A 16675-nucleotide genomic window follows, 5' to 3' on the forward strand; every position below is an offset into this window, starting at 1 on the left:
CGCTAAACACTTATTCTGAATCATATGTTGTTCTTTCATCTATAAGTGAAGCCTCTGATGATGGCTGCCAGTAACTTACAGACCTTCGAATGAAGATCTTTACAAATACGAAGTCTGTTCTAGTTTTACTTCACAAACGCACTGACAGAGCTTCAGCTCAATTTGCGTAGTTTCTAGCACAAAATAACTGACTTTACCTCGCCATTTGTAATGTTGATGCCCAGATAAATGTCACCAAACGAACCACTACCGATTTTTCGCACTAACCGATATTTTCCACCAACGATGAATTCCTTTGCCGTAGCACATGGGTTTGCCATTTTTATGTTTATTAAGTATTTAAGTAGGGAATTTAGTGAGGCAAAATAACAAAATTAAATCAATAATCACACACACTACCACTGCCACCTACACGCCGACATCTCTCTCCGAGTTACTGACGTAACAAAGCGAAGCAATGCACCATGGTCACTCTCTCCAGAGTCAATTAAATTCTACTTTACAAATACTATTTGGACTACACCGAGAATTAGCTAATGCTCTCATGAACAATTAAAATAAATTCCTGTATCTCCGAGAATAACCGGGCCTGTAATGAAGCTTGATTGAATACTCCGATAAGAGAATATATTGACTAGCTACCTCTCTGAAACAAAACCCTTGCGAATTATTTTGTAAATGTTTCTAAAGAGGGCGCAGAAGCTCTTCTGCTGTAAAATGGCGTTGCTGAGACCGGTTGTGGCGAAGATAATTTCCAAGGTCAGATATCAAATGAGTGAGTTGGTCAAAGATGACCACAGATTTAATATATTCTGCTCTTTGTTTTGCAAATGATGACATACAAGATGACATTGAGATCATTGGATGTTTTATGTATTTGAATGCGAAGTTTAACTACACAACTAGTTTCGCATTTTCAGGCGCAGCAAGTAGCAGTTCCAGTTCGAAATATTCACGTCACTGGTTCGTGTTCAGCATTAGTAAGTATACATCGTCAGCTCTATTACTGAGTAAAGTTCCCGTTAAGCATGGGTTATGGTAAAGTTGTCTGAAGATTAGTCTCACTAGTATTCTGCATAACATTTTTTTCGGTCAGCGTTGCGATTTGGATGTTGCTAGTTGTGGCACTGTTAAATCCAGATGACAGGTATATTCGGTCCGCATTGTGTGTGTGTTTTTTGACTCTTTGTGAGACGCCTGACTGCAAAAGTCACTACATTGTTCCTGATTTAGTTTCTGTAATAGCTGTGTCTTTGACCGTATAGTGTAATCATATTTGTGTGTTGTCAGGCCAGTGGCACTTTATAGCTTTATGATTTTTTGATAAATTATTCCTTTGCTGTGTAAAGAACAAATTCTGCTTATACTTACCTCTTTACTTTTTCTGCCCTTTCAGAAACACTCATTTTATTCTTGAGGGGTTTAATATACTATTATCCTTATTTCTAATATTTACAGTTTTGTCGTTTAAAGTGCAATATTTGTTTTTGTTAGAACAAAGGGATATTCTTGTACTGTAAGAAGCAGAACTGTACTGGTAAAGTCCTACAGTGAATTAGAGAAGTCATTAAGACATAGAGCTCTCCCTGATGTCAAGCTTGATTTTGAGAACCATAGTGCTTTACTAACAAACTTTTACTAATTACGCATAGGAATAACAAGTATTTCATGAGATGACAAATACATTTCAGCTTGGTGATGTGGAGACAGGGCCAGCTAGAGAATATCTTTCACCAAAAGTGATTTATTATTTGGTGCACCCCTCCCCCCTTTCCTTTGTACACTTTCACTCATGTCAGTTTTCGCTACTGATTGTGATACACACTGTAAACAGATCTTACAAATTGGCAACTGTGATGTCACAAAGTAAATCATGTAAACTATAATCCAATTACTTCTATATATATATATATATATATTACTCCTATGGGGATAACTGTGGGAATTAGGGGGTTTTGGGTGGCAGCAAATAAACAACACTCCTAATAGTAAATACATAGCAAAACGAACACATGTGCTAAATATACTTGTAACTGAATCCACAAAAATGTGGCCTCTAAAGTTTCCCTTGATATATATAGCTCATACTCTAACAAAAGTACATGTTGCTCCAAAAACCAATATTGAAAACTTCACTTCAGCTCTATGGTTCAAACATAGCCCATTATTGTGGCCTGGTGAGTCACTAGTCTACCATTGCCACCAGTACATGCATCTGCAGTTGGTGGGTTGCCGTACTCCTGGCGTCCTCTGCAGAAGTCAGCCTGCACAAGGCATTCCCAATGCTAGATGATCATGCTTACAAAAATTTCTGTACCACACCAGCAACCTGCCAAACTCTGTGCACTGGGGCTGTTGATAAAGTACCGATATTTTTTCCAAAAAATATCGATATATATATTAGTGAGCTATTTTTCCGGAAATACGGAAGCATCCCATCTCACCCGTCTTCTTTGACCCATGGTGTCACAAATATGGCGGAAACGACCATAAATGACAATTCCTATGGCGGATATAAAATCGTTACATACATGTCATAAAGACGAAAATACAGCGAAAAACACACACACACACACACACACACACACACACACACACACACACACACGTTTCACAAAAAGCCTAATGACTCTAACGGGACAAGCGTGGGAAATTGGGGGTTTTTGGGTGGGGACAAACTAAATATGAACAAATTTAGGCACCCACCCCCATACAAAACCAAGCAAAACGACGAAAAAAATCTACATCACGAAACTCACCAAATAACACAAAACACAATATTATCTGGAATCGGACACTTCCTTTGACCTATATAGATCTACAGCAACTCCCGATCCAATAAATTGGGATCGAACACTTCCCTTGACCTATATAGCTCAACAGCAGCTCCCGATCCCATCTCCCAATACAAAAACTAAAATGCACCACCAAACATTACGAACGGACACTTCCCTTGACCTACATAGATCTACAGCAGCTCCCGATCCCATAAATTTGGATCGAACACTTCCCTTGACCTACATAGATCTACAGCAGCTCCCGATCCCATAAATTTGGATCGAACACTTCCCTTGACCTACATAGATCTACAGCAGCTCCCGATCCCATAAATTGGGATCGAACACTTCCCTTGACCTATATAGCTCAACAGCAGCTCCCAATCCCATCTCTCATTCCAAAACCCAACATACTCCACCAAACATTGAGATTGAACACTTCCCTCCAAATATATAGCTCAACAGCAGCTCCAAATCCCATAAATTAGGATCGACCACTTCCCTTTACCTATGTAACTCAAAAACATCTCCCAATACCAATACCAACCTTCACAGCCACAAATTTCAATGAAACACTACCCTATACCCCAATACACAACACACACACCAAAAACAAAAAAATGACAACTTACCACAAGAAAGTTCCAGCCCCACAAACTAGATTGGCCACCACACACACACAGGCACACCACACCGCGCGCGCACACCACACCACACCACACCGCGCGCGCACACCACACCACACCACACCGCGCGCCCACACCACACCGCGCGCCCACACCACACCGCGCGCCCACACCACACCACACCACACCGCGCGCCCACACCACACCGCGCGCCCACACCGAAAATAATATGTAACAAGTACAATCTTGTGCATGCCCAACCTAGACTTCTGGAACCAGGTACCGCGCTGTATGGAACGCCATATGTCGTCTCTGCGACAGCGCCACATATAACCGTCCCTGGTCCGAGAGGCCGAAACTTTAACCAATTTCATTGCTTCACGGCACACACCCCACTTCACCACCTCGGCAATTAGGCCAAAAAGCTGTAAGAACTTAATCAGCTTTAAAGCTGTCTCCCCCATCATAGCCCTCAACTGAGAACTATTGATCTTGTCTTTCATATCCATTCCTGAACAAAAAAACCACATCCGATTAAACTTAATAAGAAAACCACCCGACGTACAGCAATCATCACTACATTAACCTTCACACAAAACTGTTAACTCACTGATACAAATTCCGCTTCAAAAATACGCAAGCAGCACTCGACACTGAGCAACAGCAAACTGAGTCCAATACACCAAACAAACGAAAACCCTGAACATACCACCAGAGGACACAACAAACCACAACATGACGACATCTGCAAACACGCCACACTCACAAACCAAACTCTGCGCCGTAATGACGTCACACACCAAAACACCCTTACGTCACGGGTCAAAGCTGACGCGGGAGATCGGACGCTTCTGTCTACCCATTTTTCCCCATGTATCAATATTAAAATGTCAATATAAAGTGCCAATATTTTTATTTTAGATTATTTTTCTTTTCACAATTTTTGGTAAATAAGTTATTTGAGTGGTTCGTGGCGTGTGTTCCTGTAGTCATGTCCTAGTTCATGAACCACGGGCAACGTATGAGTGGCCAAGTAAGTGGTCCCGACAGTCGGGATACCAGTTACTTTGGAATAAGGCTGGGCATCTCGGACATATTCTGAGTCGTGGTCACCTTTGTGCTCATACGGCAAAGACTACCAAATCCACCGGTTAGTCCCTCAGCCGCTAGGGGTAAAACCCAATGGGACTCGGGGCAAGTAAGGCTAGCAACCTGCTTCCCTGGTACTTTAAATATGATGCTGGCAACAATCAGAGCAAAATGCCTCGGACCTTTGGAGGTGACGGAATCCCACCTCTAACTGACAAACCAGGGACTCCTAAGATACGACTTGGCAAACAAATGGTAATGAGATGGGGAGCTATTAATATCAATGGGGGCTACTCTGGGAAGAAGGTAGAGCTGGCAGAGGCTGCAAGTAAGATGGGACTGGACGTTTTAGCTGTTAGTGTCATTCGGGTAAGGGGTGAGAAAGAAGAGGAAGTGGGAGAATACAAGGTCTACCTGTCAGGAGTCAAAGCAGGAATAACACAATGGGGTGTAGGGCTTTACATCAGGAAAGAAATGGAACCCAGCGTAGTCGCAATAAGGTATGTAAACGAACGACTGATGTGGATAGATTTGACAGTGTCTAGCAAGAAAATTAGGATTGTGTCAGTATATTCGCATTGTGAAGGGACAGATCAAGATAAGATGGATAGTTTTTATGAGGCACTCAGTTATGTACTTGTTAGAGTAAAGGACAAGGACAGTGTTCTGCTCATGGGTGATTTTAACGCCAGGATTGGAAATCGAACAGAAGGGTATGAAAAGGTTATGGATAAATTTGGAGAGGATATGGAGGCCAACAGAAACGGTAAACAACTCTTGGATTTCTGTGCCAGTATGGGCTTAGTAATCACAAACTCCTTTTTTGAACATAAGAACATTCACCGGTATACTTGGGAAGGCAGGGGAACCAGATCTGTCATTGACTATATAACAACAAATCAGGAATTCAGGAAGGCTGTGAGGGACACACGTGTATTCAGGGAATTCTTTGATGACACTGATGATTATTTAATCTGCAGTGAAATTGGGGTTGTGAGGCCGAAAGTGCAGGAGGTCAGGTCCATATGTAGGAGGATAAGAGTGGAGAAACTTCAGGATAAGGAAATCAGGCACAAGAACATAACAGTACTCTCAGAAAGGTACCAGTTAGTTGAATGTAGTCAGTTACAGTCATTGGAAAAGGAATGGACAAGGTACAGGGATACAGTACTAGAAGTGGCTAAAGATAGTCTTGGAACAGTAGTGTGTAAAAGTAGGATGAAGCAAACAGCTTGGTGGAATGACACAGTCAAGGCAGCCTGTAAAAGGAAAAAGAAGGCGTATCAAAAATGGCTACATACTAGAGCTCAGGTAGACAGAGAAAGTTATGTTGAAGAAAGAAACAAAGCCAAACAGATAATTGCAGCGTCCAAGAAGAAATCTTGGGAAGACTTTGGAAACAGGTTGGAGACTATGGGTCAAGCTGCTGGAAAACCATTCTGGAGTGTAATTAGCAGTCTTCGAAAGGGAGGTAAGAAGGAAATGACAAGTATTTTGGACAGGTCAGGAAAACTGCTGGTGAATCCTGTGGGTGCCTTGGGCAGATGGAGGGAATATTTTGAAGAGTTGCTCAATGTAGGTGAAAATGCAATCAGTAATGTTTCAGATTTCGAGGTAGAATGGGATAGGAATGATGATGGAAACAGGATCACATTTGAGGAAGTGGAGAAAATGGTCAATAGATTGCAGTGCAATAAAGCAGCTGGGGTGGATGAAATTAAGTTGGAACTCATCAAATACAGTGGAATGTCAGGTCTTAAATGGCTACACAGAATAATTGAAATGGCCTGGGAGTCGGGACAGGTTCCATCAGACTGGACAAAAGCAGTAACCACACCAATCTTTAAACATGGAAACAGAAAAGATTGTAACAACTACAGAGGTATCTCTTTAATCAGCATTGTGGGTACAATCTTCTCAGGTATTGTTGAAGGGAAAGTGTGAGTATTAGTTGAGGACCAACTGGATGAAAATCAGTGTGGGTTTAGGCCTCTTAGAGGTTGTCAGGACCAGATCTTTAGCTTATGGCAAATAATGGAGAAGTGTTATGAGTGGAACAGGGAATTGTATCTATGCTTTATAGATCTAGAAAAGGCATATGACTGGGTTCCTAGGAGGAAGTTATTGTCTGTTCTACAAGATTATGGAATAGGAGGCAAACTTTTGCAAGCAATTAAAGGTCTTTACATGGATAGTTAGAGTTGACGGTAAATTGAGTTCATGGTTCAGAGTAGTTTCAGGGGTAAGACAAGGCTGCAACCTGTCTCCACTGTTGTTCATATTATTTATGGATCATATGTTGAAAACAATAGACTGGCTGGGTGAGATTAAGATATGTGAACACAAAATAAGCAGTCTTGCATACGCGGATGACTTCGTCGTGATGGCAGATTCGATTGAAAGTTTGCAAAGTAATATTTCAGAGCTAGATCAGAAATGTAAGGACTATGGTATGAAGATTAGCATCTCCAAAACGAAAGTAATGTCAGTGGGAAAGAAATATAACCCTGAGTGTCAAATAGGAGGAACAAAGTTAGAACAGGTGGACAGTTTCAAGTACTTAGGATGCATATTCTCACAGGATGGCAACATAGTGAAAGAACTGGAAGCGAGGTGTAGCAAAGCTAATGCAGTGAGCACTCAGCTACGATCTACTCTCTTCTGCAAGAAGGAAGTCAGTACCAAGACTAAGTTATCTGTGCACCGTTCAATCTTTCGACCAACTTTGTTGTGTGGGAGCGAAAGCTGGGTGGATTCAGGTTACCTTATCAACAAGGTTGAGGTTATGGATATGAAAGTAGCTAGGATGATTGCAGGTACTAGTAGATGGGAACAATGGCAGGAGGGTGTCCACAATGAGGAAATCAAAGAAAAACTGGGAATGAACTCTATAGGTGTAGCAGTCAGGGCGAACAGGCTTAGATGGTGGGGTCATGTTACACGCATGGGAGAAGCAAGGTTACCCAAGAGACCCATGGTTTCAGCAGTAGAGGGTAGGAGGAGTCGGGGCAGGCCAAGGAGAAGGTACCGGGATTCGGTTAAGAATGATTTTGAAGTAATAGGCTTAACATCAGAAGAGGCGCCAATGTTAGCAGTGAATAGGGGATCATGGAGGAATTTTATAAGGGGGGCTATGCTCCAGACTGAACGCTGAAAGGCATAATCAGTCTTAGATGATGATGATGATGATGATGATGATGATGATGAGTTATTTGAATTTGTTCTTGTGAAATTGTAGTAGGACACAATTTTACTTTCACCATGTGAAGGAATCTTACTACCTTTTCAGCTTTCACCATGTCCAGCCTTTGTTTTGGCTGTATGAAAGAAGTATATGTGACACAAAACTAGTAGTCCGATTGCACTGCGGGGAGAGGGGGGTGGGGGAGAAATCGACGTGAATGGAATGTCAAGATTTCCAATGTCAGGAGATAACACACCAGTGGCGTTAACGCAATTAATGTGCAGCTTCTTCACGTTGGCATTCTTCAAAAACAGTTGCTAAAAATAATGCAAGATTGGTCTTTGTGGTGAGTAGAGACGTGTGAGGAGAAGCGCTGATGTAATCGGCAACAGAAACTGTATAGTTTAGCTCCACCACACAGTTCTGACATTAAAACTGCTAGGTCGCTGGCATTTGCAGGGGGGGGGGAAACACCCATGGAAGTTGACATGAAGTGTTGCGGACAAATCAGATATGTGACTTAACCGAATTATGGGCCCATCGGAGACCTTTTATTGTGCCTCCTACATGCAGTTACCATCGTTAGCAGATTGGTCATCGGAAAGTCTGAACATACATTGTTTCCCTTTCCATTCTTGCTCTGAAGGGGATAGGAAGGCTGTTAGCTTGTTGATGTACGGAATGTCTAATAATAAATCAATACTTAAATATGCAGCTCTAAAGCTGGCTGTTCATTTGCAATGTGCAGGCAATATTTTTATAGGCCAGTACGTCGGTATTTTTACATTCAATATATTGATACTTTTTTTATATATCGAGAGCGAATAATTATATTTTTTAAATGTTGATATGTTGGATTCTTGATGTTTTTTTAAAAACATCAGCAGGGTTAGTGTGCATGCCAGATGGGACAGCACATCACTCTGTGTACACACCAGACTCCAGTGTACTTTTCTAGAGGCATCAGCATTTCCTGCCAGCAGCATGCAGAATTTGTAACTGTGGTGCAGAGAGCACAGTATTATATTGAATCTGCACATCACGTAACAACTCGTGGATTATTTAAGATGCTGCACAACCAGAAGCCAACAGCATTCACTCGTGCTCTGGACACATTGCTGGCTGCACCCTGCAGCCCATCTGTCAGTAGCAATCACCAGCAGTTGTTTCAGCGTAGCCCAGTACTCCAACAAGAAATAAGTCCACTGGGACCGAGGACTCCAACTGGACTCAACATTGACACCAGCTGGGCACCACCAAGGACATCTTCAAGGGCCAGGCCCATCAGCACTCTCACGTATTTTGGTGGCCACAGTTGGTTGAAGTACTGGCCTCCCTTCAGCTGACAATACTGTACCATTGTCCCACATACCACCCTACATCTGACTGCCATATGCTGTTTACAATGTTGTCATCTGGCTACACCTATTGGTACCCTCACATCCCAGTGGGCACCATTGATTTGAACATAGGGCTCCTGCTGACTTTTGGCGTTCTGCTGATGTTCCACTGACCAGTCAGCAACCAACCCAGACACAATCTAGGATATTGAGTTGGACACCAGTTGAGAGACTGATCATACACCCAGAAGTGACCAATACTTTGTTTCATATCAAAACTGTAAACTGTTCATTCACGTGTTTGCCTACTAATGTGTTCCTTTCATTGTATCCCGGAAGCAAACTTCTTTATTTGTTATCCTTGCCACACCATGTAAGGACAAAAGACATAAGTTGGTGACAAGGTGGCCCAACCATGCCACAACACACCAGTTGGTGGCACAGCTGTTGACTAGAACGATACGGAGCTCCACCTCCAGCAGTGGTGGCCAGGTCTGGGGTTACAATCACCATCCACTTCTGGTAATTTTTCAGAACTCCAGCTTTCACCTCTACCACTCTTCTCCAGGCCCTCTCACATGCACCACCATGGGGCATCCCTGTCCACAGCTCTGTCTTGACCTATTACAAGATCTGAAAGGCATGGCTCAGACTGAGGCCTTTGGCCGCCAATTCTTCTCCATTCTCGAAGCGTTTTGGGGTTCAGAAATAGTGAATACTAATGGATCAATGTGCAGCCATGCTGGCGTTGCTTATGTTCATGCAGGATGTAATAAACTCAGCTCCTTTTTGGATGGCTGCAGTGTTTACACTGTGAAGTTGGTCATCTCTGGTGCTGTTGAGCATATCTGTTCATACACCAGTTGGTCCTTTCTCATCTATATCGATTCTTTGAGCGATTGTTACCCTCATCGTCCATTGGTTCCAACTGTTCAGAATTCTCTTTTTGTCCTAAAACAAAGTGGACATTCCTTGGACTTTATCTGGAACCCTGTCATGTTGGAATCATGGGTAATGAACTCACTGATAGGCTAGGTAAATTGGCTACTGGCTAGCCACCTCTTGAGATTGGCATATCAGAACTGGACCTATGATTGGTATTAGTCCAAGTTCTAAGAACTTGGAATGCAGAATGGCATTCTCTGACTTTGTCAAACTACAAGTGATAAAGCAGACTGAATTTGTGGAGGTCCTCCAAGTGGTTAACCAGCACCACATTGGCCATCCTTGACAAAGTCATGGTCTACTCTTTCATTGTGGTGCCCATTTGACAGTGGTCCACATTTTGCTGGACTGTTCTAATCTAGCTATCCTGTGACAGACTAAATAATATTCCTGACTTGCTACCCCTCGAGGATGATGATTCAACAGCTTGCCTAGTTTTACGATTTATTTTTGAAGCAGATTGTTATCACTCTCTCTCTCTCTCTCTCTCTCTCTCTCTCTCTCTCTCTCTCTCTAAGGGAGGGAACCTCAGTGTTTTCATCCCCTTGAGGGGTTGGCGGGAGCCTTGTTGCCTCCTCTGCCTCAAATGGGCAGTGGCTGCCTGGGTTTGGTGGTCTGACCCAGCCCTCATTTCCTGTCCTCCTCTCAACCTGTCCACGTCACTAGTCTTTTCTGGGTGTTGCTCGGTGGGGTGCCTCTGGTAAATGGGGGTGGTTGGTTATGTCCCACATTGCACTTTCTTCCTTTGAGGACCTCCTGCTGCTCCCTGACCGTGCCTGTCTTTCTTCCTTCCCAGCCTTCTCCTTTGTTCCTTTCTCTAGGTTTTGTTGACCTCTGATAGACCTTGGCGTTTTCTTTCCATTTTTTTAACGCACTAGGTCATTCTTTGTTGTATAGTTTAGACTACTTGCCTGTTTGAGGTGGGAGGGCTGATGACTTCGTAGTTTGGTTTCCTTTATCATTAATCTGACCAACCAACCGACCTCTGTAACTTGCCTTGTCTGTTGCCACTGTCCTGTGTGCCGGCCGCCTGCTACTGACCCAACTGATGTTTTTCACACTTCTAACCAGAAGCCTGCATCTGTGGCCAGACTTCCTTCCAAGAGTGGCTCAATGCACTGGAAAGATAATGAGGCTTCTGTTGGCGTTTCTAGGGCTGTCACATGGCTCTGTCCACTCAGGATGCAACTGTCGCCATGTGCTGTCTGGACAAGGCTGCAACAGCATCGTCTCTGGACATTGTAGTCCTGGCCAAGCCCGTTGCCAGTATCACATCTCTGGCAGCTGCCATTGGTTTACATCACATCTCTGGCAGCTGCCATTGGTTTGAGCCCTGGTCTTCCCATCAGGCACCGGTGCTCTGCCAGTTTCCCACTGGCCAACTTGCATCCAGCTGCACCAACGGTGGCACATTCCACACCATGCTTCGTCGTTGCCATTTCTCACATTATCATGCGTGGTCCTGCCTCTGCCTCCATACCAGGATGATGGGATCACAATTCTTTGCATTTGGAATTGCTACTCTTGCGGCTGGCTCTGTGGCTGCCCTGTTTGTAACTGGCATGGCCTTCTTTCTGTTCCCACACCTGGATGCCTCACTCTTTCGACAGTGCGGTTCACTCTTCCACCACCAGCATGGCCCCTTACCAAGTCTGCATCCAAATTCTGGATGGATCTGTAGACTTCAGTTTTTGTGCCTACACAATGCACACATTTGCTACTGGCACAGCCCCTTTCGCCTACAGCGTGGGCATTTCTTCTGTCAGCATGGAGTCTTGCCTTATCGGACTCTGCTTTCCAGGCATGGCTTCATCTCTCTTTCTGGTGCCTCATCTGTGCAATAGAGTTTCGCTCATTTTTCATTGCCTATTTGTGTCTGTTCTCAATCTGATTCTTCCTTCTATTGCACTCGCACTGATGCTTCGAATGGCATATTTTCTCCAGCGTGTTGGTGTCACGGACCCATTTCCATTTGGTGTGTCCCATGCACACGTATTGCTCAGGGCCCTGTTTTGCCTACCAGACCTTCTCGGTTGTGTCTTTGACTGATCCTTTGGTGTCATGACAACACCAACTGTTGCAATTGTCTCCCAACGGCTGCCAATGGCTCGCCACTGCCCAACCGCCTCTTCCACACTGGCCGAGGCCATCAGTACGTTAATGGCTCTGCCATCTCTTTAATGAGTGGAAGGAGTATTGTGGCTAGGCCAGTCACAAAGCTATTACTGCCACCAGTACATACATTTGCAGGCAAGAGGTAGCCGTACTCCATACATCATCCAACCGAAACCAGCCTGCATCTACATCTACATCTACATCCATACTCCGCAAGCCACCTGATGGTGTGTGGCGGAGGGTACCTTGAGTACCTTTATCGGTTCTCCCTTCTATTCCAGTCTCGTATTGTTCGTGGAAAGAAGGATTGTCGGTATGCCTCTGTGTGGGCCCTAATCTCTCTGATTTTATCCTCATGGTCTCTTCGCGAGATATACGTAGGAGGGAGCAAAGTACTGTGTGACTCCTCGGTGAAGGTATGTTCTCGAAACTTCAACAAAAGCCCGTACCGAGCTACTGAGCATCTCTCCTGCAGAGTCTTCCACTGGAGTTTATCTATCATCTCCGTAATGCTTTCGCGATTACGAAAGGATCCTGTAACGAAGCACACTGCTCTCCATTGGATCTTCTCTATCTCTTCTATCAACCCTATCTGGTACGGATCCCACACTGCTTGAGCAGTATTCAAGCAGTGGGCGAACAAACGTACTGTAACTTATTTCCTTTGTTTTCGGATTGCATTTCCTTAGGATTCTTCCAATGAATCTCAGTCTGGCATCTGCTTTACCGACAATCAACTTTATATGATCATTCCATTTTAAATCACTCCTAATGCCTACTCCCAGATAATTTATGGAATTAACTGCTTCCAGTTGCTGACCTGCTATATTGTAGCTAAATGATAAGGGATATTTCTGTCTATGTATTCGCAGCACATTACACTTGTCTACATTGAGATTCAATTGCCATTCCCTGCACCATGCATCAGTTCGCTGCAGATCCTCCTGCATTTCAGTACAATTTTCCATTGTTACAACCTCTCGATATACAACAGCATCATCCGCAAAAAGCCTCAGTGAACTTCCGATGTCATCCACAAAGACATTTATGTATACTGTGAATAGCAACGGTCATACGACACTCCCCTGTGGCACACCTGAAATCACTCTTACTTCAGAAGACTTCTCTCCATTGAGAATGACATGCTGCGTTCTGTTATCTAGGAACTCTTCAATCCAATCACACATTTGGTCTGATAGTCCATATGCTCTTACTTTGTTCATTGAACGACTGTGGGGAACTGTATAGAACACCTTGCGGATGTCAAGAAACACGGCATCTACCTGGGAACCTGTGTCTATGGCCTTCTGAGTCTCGTGGACAAATAGCACGAGCTCGGTTTCACACAACCGTCTTTTTCGAAACCCATGCTGATTCCTACAGAGTAGATTTCTAGACTCCAGAAAAGCCATTATACTCGAACATAATATGTGTTCCAAAATTCTACAACTGATAGACATTAAAGATATAGTTCTATAGTTCTGCATATCTGTTTGACGTCCCTTCTTGAAAACGCTACGCTCTTCTAGAGACCTACGATACACTGCTGCAAGAAGGGGGGGCAAGTTCCTTCTCGTACTTTGTGTAAAATCGAACTGGTATCCGATCAGGTCCAGCGGCCTTTCCCCTTTTGAGCGATTTAAATTGTTTCTCTATCCCTCTGTCGTCTATTTCGATATCTACCATTTTGTCATCTGTGCGTCAGTCTAGAGAAGGAACTACAGTGCAGTCTTCCTCTGTGAAACAGCTTTGGAAAAATTCATTTAGTATGTCCGGCCTTTAGTCTGTCATCCTCTGTTTCAGTACCATTTTGGTCACAGTGTGTCAGGACATTTTGTTTTGATCCACCTACTGCTTTGGCATAAGACCAAAATTTCTCAGGATTTTCTGCCAAGTCAGTACATAGAACTTTACTTTCGAATTCATTGAATGCCTCTCGCATAGCCCTCCTCGCACTACATTTCGCTTCGCGTAATTTTTGTTTGTCTGCAAGGCTTTGGCTATGTTTATGTTTGCTGTGAAGTTCCCTTTGCTTCCGCAGCAGTTTTCTAACTCGGTTGTTGTACCACGGTGGCTCTTTTCCATCTCTTACAGTCTTGCTTGGTACATACTCATCTAACACATATTGTACGATGGTTTTGAACTTTGTCCACTGATCCTCAACACTATCTGTACTTGAGACAAAACTTTTGTGTTGAGACGCCAGTTAGTCTGAAATCTGCTTTTTGTCACTTTTGCTAAACAGAAAAATCTTCCTACCTTTTTTGATATTTCTATTTGCAGCTGTAATCATCGATGCAGTAACCGCTTTATGATCACTGATTCCCTGTTCTGCGTTAACTGTTTCAAATAGTTCGGGTCTGTCACCAGAAGGTCTAATATGTTATCGCCATGAGTCGGTTCTCTGTTTAACTGCTCAAGGTAGTTTTCAGATGACATGCACATGGCAATCCCAATGCTTGCCGAACACACTGTGTGCTGATGAACATTGGTGGACAGCAAAAGCAACCCACTGGTCTTTGTACACACCAGATGACACCACCACATCCCTATATATACATGCCAGACAACAGCAGCAACATGTTTCTCTGTGTACATGCCAGTCTCCAGTGGGCTTCACTGGAGCCATGAGCAGTGCACACTGGACTCGCATTCGGGAGGACGACGGTTCAATCCCGTCTCCGGCCATCCTGATTTAGGTTTTCCGTGATTTCCCTAAATCGTTTCAGGCAAATGCCGGGATGGTTCCTTTGAAAGGGCACGGCCGATTTCCTTCCCCATCCTTCCGTAACCCGAGCTTGCGCTCCGTCTCTAATGACCTCGTTGTCGACGGGACGTTAAACACTAACCACCACCACTTTCATAACTGCAGAGCTGGGAGCATGGACTATGTTGCTTCTGCATGTCATGTGACAAATCCTTCTGCTGTATTATTCAAGATGCTGCACAGCCACTAGCTGACAGCAGTCACTCACACTTCAGTCTCAATGCTGGCTGCACTTGCAGGTCATCTGTCGGTAGTGTTCACCAGCAGCAATTTCAACACAGCCTAAGATTCCCACCAGACATTGACTCAGTGCAGCCTAGGACTCCAACTGGGCTCCAACCTAAACACCATTTGAACACCACCTAGGACGTCATTTCCTGGCCAAGCCCGTCGGCACCATCACATCCAATGGCCCCCACTGGTGAAAGCACTGGTCTCCCTCCAGCTGCCAGAACTCTGCCAATGTCCCACCAGCCAGCATGCGCCTGACTGGATGGACACTGCCTAAAACGTTGTCCCATTAACTACCTCTTGTCTTGGTCGTCTCCCATTGGCTGCTGGTGCTCTGCCAACGTCCCACAGGCTACCTTTTGCCGGCTATGCCAGACACCAACCCGGACCCCCGACCAAGGGCATGAAGCTGGACAAAAGGCATAAAACTCCAGATACCAACAGATCACAACTCACAGATCTAACTATTAACGAAAACATATCATTACCAAAATAATTGCAACACTCTCCAGGATATCCGCCAATATCAACTAATGATTATAAAGTCTTCAGTTCAGTTGTGTAACTGTTCTGATATATTGTACATGCTTAATTTGTTTACTAGGCTATAGATAAGAACTGTGTGGGAGACTTTCTGGAAATCAAGAAACTTGGAGTTAACATGAGGTCAATTAGTGCAGCTTTATGGATCTCTAAGAAACAATAAGAAAGTTGGTTTCACATGCTCTAAGCATGTATCTACGGAACATTAGTTTGTACTCCAAAGTCGTCATAAGCAAGCACAAAATATGTATCATAACCTACACGACAGTGGTCCATACGACTAATTGCTGACAGTTGGCATGTCGTGTGGAACAGAGTGGAATCCAGCAAAATGCATCATGCACTCGCCCTCTTTTTGCTTGTACGCCAGTCTATAGAAAGGGAAGTCCCTTATGCACCTGATCATGTTATGTGATCTATCTTTGGGTGATTTGAGCCCTTTTCAATTAAGCACACACTTTATTTCCATATCTGTCATTTCCGATCCTGTTCAATGGTCGAATGGAGGACTGCATCATGATATTCTTTTGCAAAGAAATTTCAGAAGACCGAATTTAGTATTTTGGTCTCTTTTTTATATCAGATTATGTCAATGAAGATGGAACTGCTTGTAACCCCACTCTATGAAATGAAGAAGGAAAAGAAGATTACATCTTACTTCTTAATAACATAGGAACTGCTCTTTCATATTTATTCATCGAGACCAGGGCCTCGACCCCCAATAAATATGTCCTTCCTGAGTGGGAATATATATAACATACAGGTGCAGGTTATAACACAAGGACAGTGACATATGGAAGTTTGGGTCTGGCCATGATACGTGCCCAGACAGCCAAAGCTGTTAAGGCAACAGGTCGCTTAAAGAAGGAAATCCGGATTTCATTGCCGTCATTCTAATATACGGCTGAAAGTAGTTCATATTTGCAACTGCAAATAAATTTCCTGTATTTTATTCTTTTGTTTTGAATTATTTTATTACATCAATCCACAGGATGTTTGACCATAGATATGATAGTTAATATCATTTAATAGGTACTTATTTATCAAAAACTCTGCTT

At 43.6% G+C, this 16675-nt stretch overlaps 2 protein-coding genes across 3 annotated transcripts in view; one reads left to right on the top strand and one right to left on the bottom strand.

The window, feature by feature from the left end:
• Positions 1-569, bottom strand: part of LOC124605351 (casein kinase I) — a 101825-nt gene extending 101256 nt beyond the window's left edge. The window contains exon 1 of one of the 2 annotated variants that reach the window (XM_047136973.1): positions 198-561. In XM_047136973.1, coding sequence (XP_046992929.1) covers positions 198-320 — 123 coding nt within the window. In that variant the 5' untranslated portion in view covers positions 321-561. Of the gene's footprint in view, positions 1-197 lie in introns of both variants that reach the window. The other variant, XM_047136972.1, reaches the window with a different exon arrangement.
• A 93-nt stretch (positions 570-662) lies between these two features.
• The window catches only part of LOC124605350 (probable isocitrate dehydrogenase [NAD] subunit beta, mitochondrial), a 70143-nt gene continuing 54130 nt past the window's right edge, over positions 663-16675 (top strand). Inside the window, exons 1-2 of the mRNA XM_047136971.1 lie at positions 663-759; positions 921-980. Of these exons, the coding sequence (XP_046992927.1) occupies positions 679-759; positions 921-980 (141 nt within the window). The 5' untranslated portion in view covers positions 663-678. The remainder of the gene's footprint in view (positions 760-920; positions 981-16675) is intronic.

Source organism: Schistocerca americana, chromosome 3 (assembly GCF_021461395.2).
Source record: "Schistocerca americana isolate TAMUIC-IGC-003095 chromosome 3, iqSchAmer2.1, whole genome shotgun sequence".
In the NCBI taxonomy this organism is placed as follows: domain Eukaryota; kingdom Metazoa; phylum Arthropoda; class Insecta; order Orthoptera; family Acrididae; genus Schistocerca; species Schistocerca americana.